This window comes from Malaclemys terrapin, chromosome 4 (assembly GCF_027887155.1).
Source record: "Malaclemys terrapin pileata isolate rMalTer1 chromosome 4, rMalTer1.hap1, whole genome shotgun sequence".
In the NCBI taxonomy this organism is placed as follows: Eukaryota; Metazoa; Chordata; order Testudines; family Emydidae; genus Malaclemys; species Malaclemys terrapin.
The window spans coordinates 94292410-94306575 of record NC_071508.1 but is presented as its reverse complement, the minus strand read 5'-3'; the positions used below and the strand labels follow the sequence as shown (position 1 = coordinate 94306575).

The 14166-nt window shown below is 43.5% G+C and overlaps 1 protein-coding gene across 2 annotated transcripts in view; it reads right to left on the bottom strand.

Annotated features, from left to right (window-relative positions):
- The window catches only part of CCDC9B (coiled-coil domain containing 9B), a 101764-nt gene that overhangs the window by 28161 nt on the left and 59437 nt on the right, over positions 1-14166 (bottom strand). For both annotated transcript variants that reach the window (XM_054027698.1, XM_054027697.1), the window contains 4 exons: positions 6460-6644; positions 2532-2593; positions 1868-1921; positions 1126-1231 (listed from right to left, as the gene is read on the bottom strand). In XM_054027698.1, the coding sequence (XP_053883673.1) occupies positions 1126-1231; positions 1868-1921; positions 2532-2593; positions 6460-6644 (407 nt within the window). The remainder of the gene's footprint in view (positions 1-1125; positions 1232-1867; positions 1922-2531; positions 2594-6459; positions 6645-14166) is intronic.

Here is a 14166-nt window from a genome sequence, read left to right as displayed (position 1 = left end):
AAAACTGTTGAAATAGGTAAATAAGGCCCAGGGATTTTAGTCCTGCTTATCTCAATGCGATCTTAACTCTGCAGTTAGAAGCAATGTCTTCTTGAGGGTACCATTTTGTGTTGTACCTCTAAGAAGCTCAGGACAAAACTTGCAACCCAGGGGGAGTAGGAGCTAAGATAGCTGTAAGCAGCTTCATGCCCTTTTTGATTTTGAGGATTTCTGCGGCTTGGGACAGTGCCCTGTGAGGTGTTTATGGGTAGCAGCAATATCTGAAATCTTTACAGTGCTACGTAGTATGGCCCTGCCTCTCCCAACATGCCCTTCACACAGCTGGGCTCCCTATCCTTTGAACACCCCGGCTTGTTTTACTAACAGAGGTTGTTTCAAACAGCAGTATGCCAAAGCACACTGGAACTTGTAGTGCCCAGTAGCAAGACCCCAGGGCAACTTAGTATGAGGCAGGTTAGTGCACTGTAGATTTACACCCTGGCTGGTTGTGCACTAAGTCTCCTTGTAGACAAGCCCAATGTGCCTGTGCCGGAGAATTCTGCCCTGGCTCAATCAGGGCTTTTATGGTCCCTTTACACCACTCCAGTCACATACAGGGGGTGGGGCTGAGCTGAGGGGAGAGTCCCTCTCAATATTTTTACATATATTCATAAAAGTTGCTGAGTGCTAGAGGGAAGGTCTCTAGAAGGAGTCAGTCATTCTAATTACTAACTGCTCCCTTGGGAACAATTTCAGGAGGCCTACTCCCTGGGCCAGCAAAGCCTGAAAACAGGAGAGGACATGTTCAGCAGGCTGGGGGTTGGGAGTGGGCACGTATCGCCCAGTCTGTCAGGACTCGTTTGTCTGATCCATCAGTTATTTGTGCCCCATCAATGAAGATTGTGCAGCTGGCGTGTGAGGGGGACACAATCCTTCTACAGGGAGTCCAAGTCTCTAATTGGATGTCCCACCAGGCTCTATCACAAAAATGGGGATGCAATTCTAATGATGTAATTCTTGGCCTGAAGCACTCCCCATGGATCGTAGCAGCTCAGTCATTCCAAATGAAGAAAGGAACTGCACAGCAAGACCTCTAGCAATGGTTACAAAATGGTTTCCATAATGTCCTGCTTACTGTCCTCTTACCTTCTGGCTCTGCCAGTCAGTCGATCCTTTCCTCTGGCTTTACTGCTCACAACTGGCACTGTTTTGGAAGCAGACTCACTTGTGTTCGTAGTGCTTTGTCCTCCACCTGAAAGACATGATGTACAAAGAGCTTGGGGCTAGTATATCCAGCAGTGGGTTTGTGCTGGAAACTGGCGCTGTCCTAGCACCTCTCCTCCTACAGCTCTGCCGCCTGGCATTGAGCTAAGGGACAGCAGAAAGTCATAACAGTAAGGTCTGTCTGGTGGTTTTATGCTCTGTACTCATTAAGGTGGGGGCCAGACTCATTTTATCACTAGAGTTTGTGAATGTATTTCCTAAAGAAGGGGGCTGTGTGGGAGGGGAGGAAAATATAAAGCTGCAAAGCCAAAATTCCCCCTGACCACAATCCCCCATTATCTCTCTTTCAGTTCAGTGTCACTTAGCTACCACACTGCCCCCCAGGATCCTTCTGCAGGTATCAGTCCCATTACAGAGACGGTAAGGAACATAGCTAAAGGAGGCAGCCACTAGGAAAATGCAACCTGAAGCATGCATGGACCTTATATTCCCAGGTCTCCTTATATCCAATATGTCCACTATTGAGACGGTACTCCAGCCCCAACTCCCATTTGCATAGAACTCCCTCACTGGTCAGTGTATGTGAGACCCTGGACCACAGCATGGTGTAATGAGAGCGAGCGCCCAGCAGTTCAACTTAAGGCCATTCACGGGCTCTACTCACCTCTCCCTTCAGAAGGAAAGGACCTGTGCTGGAATTTCCTGGCATTTCTTCCCCCTGAACAGACACAGCATGCACAAAAAGGCAGTAGGGTTATATAATGAAAGCACAACGGAGAGCATGTTGTTCATGTGATGTGTTCTAGCAGCAAAGCCTCACTCCCTCAGTACATCTCCTGAGAACAGGAACTGTGGTGGATTTATCCTAATTAAGAAGCTGGCATGTGCCCCTGGGAGCACAGATGATGAGCTGCAGGAGAGCTCTGCAATATGACTCCTTGTGAAACCAGCGCTTGGGAAAGGAGCCAATTCTAAGCTTCTCTATATGCTATAACATCAGAAAGAACAGAGAGTTCAAGGCCTAGATCCTCAAAGGCATTTCGGTGCTCAACTCCCATTGAGAATCTGGGCCCAAGTTATTGAATTAGTCACGGCTGCACTTTGGGGAACGCAGAGTAGTGACACTACGCACACAATTCAGATCCACTGAGCACTCTGCAAAGCAGAGAGTGCTAAGACCTATGTACTGATTTTAGAGCCATTTCTGTGCAGGCCTGATGGATAGCAAAGCATCCCAGGACCGGATCTTTCACACCTGACATGGACCAGTGAGCCACATGTTCATGGCTAACAAATGTCAAAATAGGACCGGTGTCTCCCTTTCTCACCTTTCTTACTGCTGAGATTATCCAAGACTGGCTCCCCATCCTTAGTAAAGTCCTCCTCAAACCTGCAGGTAAAAATCGGGCATTGTCAGATACAAACCTACTCACTTCAATAAGCAAGCAGCAGGCAGGTCTACGGTCAAAAGTGAAGTTAACCCAGCTACGTTGCTCAGAGGTATGAAAAATCCACACCTGAGTGGCATAATTAAGATGACCTATCCCCCTAATTCTTCTGTGGACCTAGCTTCCCTCTGTTGGGAAGGTGCTGACAGACCTTAAAGTCTATGAGCACCCTGCCCGTCACCGTAGTGAGTGGCTACACCGAAGTACTGAAATGCTTCAGCAGCTCAGCTGCAAGTGTTGACTAACTCCTAGAGAAGCCATACCTACCAGTCACATATACTTCCACTACAAAGGAGACCTTCTAAAGGCACATTTTACTGAGCACGTTACTAACCCCATAGGAGACCTTCTAAAACTTTTATACCCACAACAGACCATCTTGTATTCTGTATATGCTACATGTATTACAGGGAAACTATTTTAGGAATCTTTTGGAGATGTCAAGATTTTTTAATCAGGATTATTTTTTGTATCGTCCACCTATAAAGCCAGGTGCCCTTATTCCCATGAGTCCAATTATGCAAGATGCAGGGGGGAGCCATACAAACTACTAAAAATGACCTAAAATCCCTTTTCTCTAGGAACATAGGATTTGTCATACTAGATCAGAGAAGTGGCCCATCTAGTTCAATAGTCTGTCTCTGACAATAAACTTAAAAGGTTACAATATCATGGGCTCCTCCTGGCGGTGCCTCCAATTAGGAAGCTGGGAATTTCCCCTTTCCATTGGTATAAAGTACCCGATTCTATCCCCATACAGCTGCAAGATACCGGACATTAAAGCTGTGATATCTTTATGTATAGAAAACCTATTATTGACCTGTGTGATGTTATGAGTGTAATATAATATCTCATTGAAAGGTGACAGGGCCAGAAAGAATTAATTAACTCACAGACTGACCTGACCCATGGCTGAACTTTAGTGACTGGTTAGGAAGATATGTAAATGAATAGAGCTTTGAAATGCAAGCCTGCGTTGTTAGAGATAGAAGGGTAGAAGTTGCTCAGGTCTTGTGATGTAAGCAAACAAGTCTTGTCTATTACCATGGCTTTGACTGAAAGATCAATAAAGGAGTAGTAATATTTAGGAAGACACTTGAGTGAAATAGTATTATTGTCTATATGTTTCTTTGAAGGTTGTGGTAACCTGTATCTGAACTGTTTAATGGATAAGTTATCCTGTGCTAATTGCCATGGTGTTTGAGAGAAGGAGAGTTAAGCCTATTGTTTTCTCAGGCCAAAAGGCTGCAAGAAAGGTATAAAAACCCTGGGACATGATCCTTTTTCATCTCAGATCTGCTTTGGGTTTCAAGAAGGGAAAACCCTAAGCCATAAGGACTGAGATCCCCAGTCACTGACTGGAGTCACCCTGAATATGGACAATGGACTATAGCCTATGGACTATTTCTAAAAGGACTTTTGGCAACTACAAGCTCATCTCTGCTATGTATCTGAATCTCAAGAATTGAATTCAAGTCTGTATGTATATTGATCTTTTAACCAACACTCTCTCTCTTTTCTTTTTTAATAAATTTTAGTTTAGTTATTAAGGATTGGCTATAAGTGTGTATTTGGGATAAGATCTAAGTTTTATATTGACCTGGGGCTGTGGCTGGTCCTTTGGGATCAGAAGAACCTTTTCTTTTATATGATGAGATAAGATTTTCAGTAATCATCATCATATGTTTGACATGGGTGTCTGGATGGAGGCCTGAGACTGGGCACTTTAAGGGAACTGCGTTGTTTGGACTTCTGAGTAACCAATGAGGTAATACAGAAGCTGTTTTATGCTGGTTTGGCAAATCTAAGTACTGGAATATCCACCAGCTTTTGGGGTTTGTCTGCCCCGTTCTGTTTGCAATTCACCCTAATTGAGTGACCTCAGCTGGCTCCCACTGGCAGCACCATTACAACCTGTCTGAATATTAATTAGGCCTCACGCCAGGGTAATTTTTGGGGTGGAAGTTCCACATTTGGGGGAGACAGAGGAAACAAATCTATGGCAAATTGTGGGTTTGTTTTTAATTGTTTCATTTTAAAGACCTCCATCTTACATGACAGTGTCACAAGACAGCTGAAATAATATAATCACTGAAATCTTAGAGGTAAAAAGAGTCCTCCAACTCCTCCGGGGGTAAAATGTAACAAATTTGCTAGCCATCTCTTTAATCCTGGCAGGGAGACTTTATTTTAAAAAGGTGGGAGCCTGTTGGAAGCTGTTTGGTGATTTGGAACATTACAGCAAGTCCTAGGGAGATGGATCAGTGAGCAGAGTACACGTGACAAGTATCAGGGGGTAGCCGTGTTAGTCTGTATCTACAAAAACAACAAGGAGTCTGGTGGGACCTTAAAGACTAACAGATTTATTTGGGCATAAGCTTTCGTGGGTAAAAACCTCACTTCCTTGGATGCATCCGAAGAAGTGAGGTTTTTACCCACGAAAGCTTATGCCCAAATAAATCTGTTAGTCTTTAAGGTGCCACCAGACTCCTCGTTGTTTTTGTAGAGTACTGGTGAGATTGTCAAGGGTGTATGATAAATGAATTCATCATATGGTTTTCAACAGTTTATATAGGGCAGCTGCTGAAATAGTGAATGGTAAAAAACTTCTCTGTGGGAGCTTTCATGCCAAAAGCTTTCTACCCTGTGCACAGTTCCACCCCCGAAAGCTCTCCACCTATTACATATAATAAATAAAGTAATAAGTATTAACTTTATGCACTTTCATAGAACTTTCTGTTTGAGGATCTCAAAGTACTTTACTAATGTTAATAAATGGAGCCTCACCAACTGGCTGTGAGTTAGGTGAATATTATCCCTGCTTTACAAATGGGTAAACTGAGGTACAGAAAGGTTAAGAGCCATATTTTCAGAGGTGCTATAAACCCACAACTCCCAATGCATCTCTGAAAAATCAGAATTTAAGTGACTTTCTCAAGATCACATGGGAAGTTTGTGGTAGAGGTGGGAACAGAACTGAGATCTTCCAGCTACCCGTTCTAGCGCTTAACCAAAGGACCATCCCGCATACCTGTCCTGGAAAAGCCCTCTGTATAGTGCATGATGTGAGTCTGGCACCGGGAAAACCATTCTGTGTAGAGCATATAATGGTACGAATCTTCAATCCAGTGCACGTAATGAGCCATACTCCAAAGCCCTTGGGCCAGTGTGTGCAGTGTGTTCCACTCCCAAAAGCTACTTGGCCAGTGCATTTCAGCTGCGTGCGGGTTGCTAAAGAGGCAGAATGTAAATGAAGGGAAGCTACCTCATTACTCTGCAATACCATGATGAGAGTCGTCCCACAGTACTATACACCGTGCCAGTCATTGATCTGACACAGGATGGCCCTGCCCATGACAGAGCGTACACTGGAATGTCTGCAGGAAGTTACTTTATGAGGTAAGGATGATGTAGGTGGGCTGGCTTTTTATGGGAATGAAAAGGAGAAATCATGACGACTGGACGACAAGGTTTGAAATATCAAAGCGGATTTGCCCAACTGTCCCTTTTGGAACAGCCCCGGCTTCTTCCTGCCTCCATTAGTCCCATATGCCTGAAGTTGTGGAGGACCAGTGGAATTAGCTGGGGGTTAACCCCTCTATAGAGGTAGAGAGAATGGGGTGTGATTCAACCCCCTCTACAGCTCTCAGAGTCCCTGTAGATCCCATGCTCATCAGCCACTGGGATTTAATGTTTCACAGTTTGCCAGCTCACAATGTCCCATCAGAATACAGACCTACTGCCAGAACCTATTATTCGCCGTAATAGGGCCTGTAGCCCTATTACCTCAGGGGTGTAGATGACCTACATGTGCTCTGACTTTTCTATATCCCAAGCCCGTCGCCATTCGCCCTTTGCGTTCTTGTGGCGCGCTAGCCTCTCAAGGTCGATCTGATCTCGTTCTTTCTTCCATCGTACGTATTCTGAGCGTTCTCGTCCAGTCATGGTGAAACCCATGTCTCCTGGACTCTTCTGGAGAGGTTTCCCTCCCTCCTAGTGGAAACCAATGAGCAACTCATTAATACAATACCATCAACCAGAAACTGTGTCCAACAAGATTTCTGCATTAGGCTGGTGCGAATTCTATTAGAAGCCTTGTAAACAACTTGCTTTTAGAAACTGGTAACAGCTGCTCTGAAATGTGACTTTTCTGTCTAAATATTCTCTGGCTAGATATATGCCTTGAGTTGTAACCATTTTGAAAACACGTTACTGTGCTCGTGTGTGCAAATGGCCAACGTTACCTGATTCCCATGTTCAATTTACCTGATTTCTGGATTAAGTCCCAGTAATTAGATGCATAAATTAGGCAGCAGTCATTCATGCACTGTCTCCCCGCAACTTCATGCTTAATAGGTTAAAAAAAATCACACCCTTGTTGTTGTTCCCAGAAAAGGCACTCATCCAAAGCAGCCCAGTGTTGTCTAGTGTATCTAGCTAGTCCTAGAAGTGCTTGGAACAGAGTTCTCCAATGTTTTTTCTGTAGAGAACAATTTCTGAGTAACTAAATTATATGAATTCAGAAGGCCAGGGAATAAGAATTCCAAAAAACCCTAGAATTCTTTACGGGTCCAACGTAACAGGCACAATCTTTTCCCCCAACCCTTTCACCCTCCAACATTAGGGAGTAGGGGAGAGAGTCACTTTGCAACCATTGGTGAGTGCTCTGTAGCTTAAGATGGACTGGCTGATGCTGACACCTAGTGCAGAGTGCCCTGTATAATGAGCATCACGTGCATAAGTCAGAACAATATCCTTTGAGCAGGGGATTGTTTACTTTCCCCGCTTGTGCCCCCCGCCATGTTATAAGAGCTGAGTGCTGTTGCTGTTCAAGTATTTAAACTCTCAACAAAAGACAGTGCACAACAAAGCTGAGTGTATCAGAGGGAGATGTGTGTAACACAGTGACAGCTTAATAGACTCCACTGGAGGAGGAGGCTGAAGTTGGTTCCTTTTCCCAGTTCCTTATGTGTGGTACCAGCTCCTTACTCAGAGTTCTCTGTTCCTTATTCAAAGGCCAAAATTATATATTTTTTAAATAGATGAAATTTCTAAAAATGGAATCTTACAATGAGTTAATGTGATAAAAATTAAATGGCTAATTCCTTAATTACTTATTAACTAAATAATCAAATGAGGAGCTGGGATTTGAGTGGCTGTATGTGATGAAATAAGTCTCGGTTACCCCAAGTGACACATCCCTGTGAGCATCAGACAGCTCTGAAGGACTGGGTCATGCCACTTACTGACCAAAGCTGTTTATGAGCAATATGCTGTCACCTGTTATGCCGCCACCCCACTTCCATATTGTAAATGGTGACTGAACTGGGTTTTGACTGGCTGTATGTGATAAAATAAGTCTCAGTCAGCCCAACCATTGAACTGTTCTGCTGTAGCTGAGACATTGGAACTCCCTTATTTGGAACTTCTTCTTTGCAAAAAATTGTGGCCCATGTCACCAGCCCTCCTCCCCCACCCTCAAACACATACACACCCGTTAGCTGGGCAACAGGAACAGTAAACAGAGGAGTCTGAGGATGAAGCTGTGGATTCTAGGCTTGCAGGTAGAGGGACTTGGTGCATGTTGTATTTGTTGCATCTGTTGGTTGGTTGTTCTTTGGGAGGGTGGTGTGGCTGGGCTGGGCTGGGCTGGACTGGGGGCCTCTGAATGGCCAGGTGAGATGGGTCTGTTTGTGTCTCAGTGAGGGCCTTGTGGCTGTGATTTGTGGGGCTTTGAACAGAACCAGTTTTTGAAATTTGTCTGGTTATTCCCTCATTTGTGAAGGTGGGAGCTGAGTAGTGAGGTTTGGTATATGTCAGTTGCCAGGCAAATGGGTATGGTATACTGGATGAGTTTTGGTGGGAGTTTAGAGAGGGAGTGTGATTCCTGTTTTAGGTTTGGCTCTACACCAGAGAGCAGATATGGCTTAGGAGAGAACAAGTGCTGTGATCCACCTTGGATGTGCTATGTTTTACTTTCTGCCAGAAGACAGAATAGATTTCTGGTGTATGAAATGCAAGCTGGTGGCTGTATCGGAGGAGAAGATATGTTGTCTGGAAGCATAATTTGTAATATTGTACAGCATTTGAGACAGCAAAGTCTTCTTGGATAACCAGATTTGGAAACCACTGTCAGATGCCACAAGGGGACGGATCTAGGGTGACCAGATGTCCTGATTTTATAGGGACAGTCCCAATTTTGGGGTCTTTTTCTTATATAGGTTCCTATTACCCTCCACCCCCATCCCGATTTTTCACACTTGCTGTCTAGTTACCCTAGACGGATCAGCAATAAGGCAATTGGAGAGAGTAGAATCCAAAGTGGACAGGTGACAAGAGGGGAAAGAGAGCCAAGAGTCATTCAACTTCACAACTTCACCAGAAGTATCAAAGCATTTTCAGAGGCTCAGCCAGTCAGCTACAGAAGAACCTGTCTCTAGAGGAATGGAAAAAGCTACCGGGGACATACCTGATGGGTGTTCTTGTAGTATGAAATGAGCAGTCAACCATCATAAGAATACAGACAATCGTCACTGGTAACTCAGTATTAAGAAGAAGGGACACAGGGACAATAAGACCGTGTGCTGTCTCCATGGAGTGAAAATATGAGAAGTAACTGAATGACTAGACAAGATTATGAAGTTGTTTGTCCACTGATGATGATACACATTGGAGCCAATGACACAGCATCACACGGAAATGTTCAAATTAGAGAAGAACTCAGGCACCTTGGAAGGGAGTGGAAGAAAAGAAAAGTCCAAGTGATCTCACCAGAGATCCTTCCAATCCAATGAGCAAGAGAAGGCAGAAAATACAGGAGGTGAACTGTTGGCTGCACAGCTGGTGTGAGGCTGAAGGTGTAGTTTTTGTGGCCACATTCCAGTGGGAGTGGAGGCTGTACATATGGGATGGCTGGCATCTCACAGATCAGGGGCTAACCTTCTCTGTAAAAGACTAGTTGGAGCATCTAGGAGGGCATTGAGCTACCTACACAAGAGGAGGTGCTACGGAGACAAATGCTGTACAAAACTAAAACTCAAGACATCACAAACAAATTGAACTGATGTGACAAAACATGTGAAGAGAAGACATTTTTCAGTTGCTTATATACCAGTGCTAGGAGTCTGGTTAACAACTACGAGGAATAAGAAATTATCATTGAGAAAAATATATGCAATTGGCAATACTGAAACCTGGTGGGACATTTCATATGATAGATTATCACCTCTTCAGGAGGAATAGAGTGGTTAAAAGGTGTGTGTGCACGTGTATGTCGGGGGGGGGGGGGGGACACTCTACATTAGTCACTGTTGCTTGTTTTACAATTATTGATAATCAGGGATCCTAGAAATCTGTTTTCCCTGGAAAAACACAGAATTTGCATTTTTAAAGAGAATCTTTAGTTTTTACATATTGTGAAAAAATAAAAACATGTAGAATAGAACCCCATTTGTCCGAGCTTCCGTTATCTGGCTCTCTCTACTAACCAAATCAGGGCTGACAGCCCATGCCTGGCCACTCGCAGCTGAAGCTCTCTGGATTATCCGAATTGTTGATGATCTAATCTGGCCCTGGTCCCAATTAGATTAGATAAACGGGGTTCCACTGTATTAGTAAAACATTGTGTTCAGTGGATACCTATATATCTTGTGGCTAGGGAAACCAAAGTTCAGTGTTTCATTTTAATTGCAGAAAAACGTGGATTTTTATATTTTTTTAATTGTAGAATTTTGTTTTTTTATCATGGAAAACTAGGACCCTGTTGATAATTCAGAATCTCAAGATCTTGAATACATATGGATCAACGTGATGACTAACAAAGCCCAGGATGGGGTCTGGTGGGGGGTCTGTTACAGGCCACTGAATCAAACCAGAAAACAAAATGAGTTATTCTTTACAGATAGATGCTTAGTGTGTTGACAGAAATGGTGTTCTTATTGAGGAGTTGAAGTTGGGAGACATGCTGGAGGTCTCATGCAGCAATCAATGTACAGAGCAATCGATGTAAATAAAAATTTATGAAGTGTAGAAAATGGATAAAGGAAGCTAAAGACATCAGGGAAAACTCCATGGCTGGACAGTCTAAGGACAATAAGGAGCCTTTAAAGAATATTAAGAACTAAACAAATACCAGCAATGGTGTGGGGTAAATGGTGGAGTCTCTGTAACTCAAAGTCTTTAAATCATGATTTGAGGACTTCAATAACTCAGCCAGAGGTTATGGGTCTATTACAGGAGTGGGTGGATATGGTTCTGTGGCCTGCGATGTGCGAGAGGTCAGACTAGATGATAATGATGGTCCCTTCTGTCCTTAAAGTCTATAAGTCTACGGATATAAGTACATTATTAGATGGAGATGGTAAAATTGTTAATAATGATGTAAAAAGTGTTCAATAAATATTTCTGTTCTGTATTTGGAAAGAAGCAGGATGATGTATTCGTATGATATGAGGCTGATGAATTTCTTTCCAGCCCATCAGCAGGCCCTAATAACTTGCACCCAAGAGTCCTAAAAGAGTTGGCTAAGGAGATCTTCATCCCAGAGAAATTCCAAAAGACCAGAAGAGTACTAATGTTGTGCCAATATTCAGAAAGTCCAAGCGGTATGAACTAGATAACTATAAGACACTTAGCTTGACATTAATACCAGGGAAAAATATGTAAAAGCTGATATCAGATTCAGTTGCTACAGAATTGAAGACTAGGAATATAATTAATTCTAGTCAACACAGTTTTATAGAAAACAGATCTTGCCAAAGAAACATGATTTCATTCTTTGACATTACAAACTTACTTGATAAAGGTAAAGCCTTTTCAGCTACAGTGCAGTCTCCTTTGATTGAAGGAGACACACCCATAATTAGTCAATTAGATCTATAATTTAGGATTACTGTTGCAATGGTTCGTTCTACAAATTTACCCAATTTTAAATTCAATTGTAAGAAGTGAGTGAAAGTTCATTATATGTTATAATAACTTATAACAATAAATATTGATGGGGAAAGATGCAAAAGGAAGACAGCCTGAGTTAGTCCAAACAAAAAAACCTGCTGATAGAACTCAAGAACTGTGTTAAAATCATGCCTGGTAAACTAAAAAAGTGAGGGACCAGAAATCAATGGACCAAACTTGGTTTGTTGGACATTAGACCTAATAGGTGGACAAAATAACGAGGGGATAAATTATTCCATCCATCACTCCCTTTTGGGGTTTTCAAAGAGAATTTGCGGGGTGAAAATTAGCAATGGCAGAGCAAAGGGGGACAATTGTTGACTGAAAGAAGGGGAAGGATTGAGCTTTACCATCATGGCTGCCACCAGTACCGTCTCCTGGGACCCCGGGATCTACTGTAACTCTGCTGGGCATTCGTTGTCCTAATCCTGAGATGTCCTGATGACTGGGCCAAGAAAGGGACCCAGATGACATCCTCACCACCGCTTATCAAACACGCACAGTCTACTAAGGACCATTGCCACCACAGATGATGGTGTCACTTTAGGCATCATTGAATCATAGAATACTATGATTGGAAGAGACCTCAGGAGGTCATCTAGTCAAATCCCCTGCTCAAAGCAGGACCAACACCAACTAAATCATCCCAGCCAAGGCTTTGTCAAGCCGGGCCTTAAAAACCTCTAAGGATGAAGATTCCACCACCTCCCTAGGTAACCCATTCCAGTGCTTCACCACCCTCCTAGTGAAATAGTGTTTCCTAATATCCAACCTAGACCTCCCCCACTGCAACTTGAGACCATCGCTTCTTGTTCTGTCATCTGCCACCACTGAGAACAGCCTAGCTCCATCCTCTTTGGATGTTGAAGGCTGCTATCAAATCCCCCTCCCCCCACTCTTCTCTTCATGTAGTGAAGTTCCCAGTTCTGACTCGATCCTGCAAATACACAAATTTCTGGGACAGCCCTGAGGGCAGTGCCAGGTAGGGTCAGGGCATGCACCCCTTTCACCTGTCCATGGACAGTTTGAGAGCATGGTGTGCAGGGGTGTGTGACACCCTGGCACCCCAATATTCACCACTGTCATGTATTAGGATATGTTTTGAACAAGGTATGCCTTGTGAGATATCATTCTAAAAGTCTTGATCTGCTAGACATTAATATATCATTGGATTGTATGTGCTATCGTCATATGTGAAGTTATGAAGTTTGGCTATGTATGTTTTATTGAAACATGTTGTGAGGTTGAAAACACCCACAAGCAGCCTTTCAGGTACAACAGTAAAAAGGCCAAACAATGCTAATGGCTAATTGAGGAAATGCACACAAGCACAAGGATTACTCCTGGAAATGTGTACAATAGAAACTTCTCTATGAGATAGCACTACATAATGGGAACTGTTTGACCCAGGTCACAGCAAAAGAACTTTCCAGCAATTGAGAAGAAGATATCAAAGGGGGACAATGACATCATGAGGGTACCTCACTCTCCCTGGACAACACCCCTGGAAACACCTGAGGAATAAAGACTGAACTGTGGTAAATGATGGTCCCAGGCTAGAGGTTGTCTGATCTGTAAAAGGAATATCTGGAGTTTTAAGCTTCAAGCAAGTCTCTGTAATCTGTCTAAAACGTCATTTAGGGTGAGAATTTGCTACTTGTAACCAATTTCTTTAGTATGTTAATCTGAAATTGCATTTTGTTTTATTTGCTGGCTAATCTGCTCTGATCCATTTACTATCCCTTATAATCACTTAAACTCTATCTTTTGTAGTTAATAAACTTGTTTTGTTTTGTCTAAAACCCAATGTATGGAATTCATAACTTGGGGCAGAAAGCGGTGTATATCTCTCTCCACATTGAGGGATGGGGTGAATTTCATGAGCTTACGCTGTACAGCGTAAGTCGTTCTCTGTGCAGCGCAAGATGGTACAATTTTGGGTTTACACTCCGGGGGGGGGGGGCTGTGCATTTGAGTAACTGGCCAGTGTCTTAGCGGAGCCTTCCCAAGCAGAGCTGATCTCGGCATCTGTGTGTATAGCTGCAGCTGGGTGTGTCCCTACCTGCATGTGTGCTGGTAAAATGCAGTCTGAAGTCTAAGGGAGGGCATGGCTGGCTTGCCTCTGCAATACCGTGTGAAGGGAGCCCAGGCAGGTGGGTCAGGTGGGCTCAGTGGTACCCCAGTTCCAAGTGGCACCCTGGGAGGTGTGGGGAACCTGTCACAGGGTGTTTTTGTCCATCCTGGAGACTTGGCCAAAGAGCATGCAACACTGCTTTTGAATATATTGAGTGACAAGGAAGACATGATCTTTGCGAGATTGTGATGTTTTGCACAAAGTGAAACCACTGTATGCTCAGGATTTGGCACTGACGGGGCATATGGAATGCTCCTAGACACTCCATGTCTGCCAGTAAAAAGGTCCAGCTTTCTGACCTGTATAGCGGAACAGGTAATATTTAGATAGATCCTGAAATTTGTCTCAGCACAAAGATGTTTTGTGTCCATAAGTGAGACACGGACTTCATGCAGGAGGCAGAGAGACCAATTTGTTGAACATCCAGTT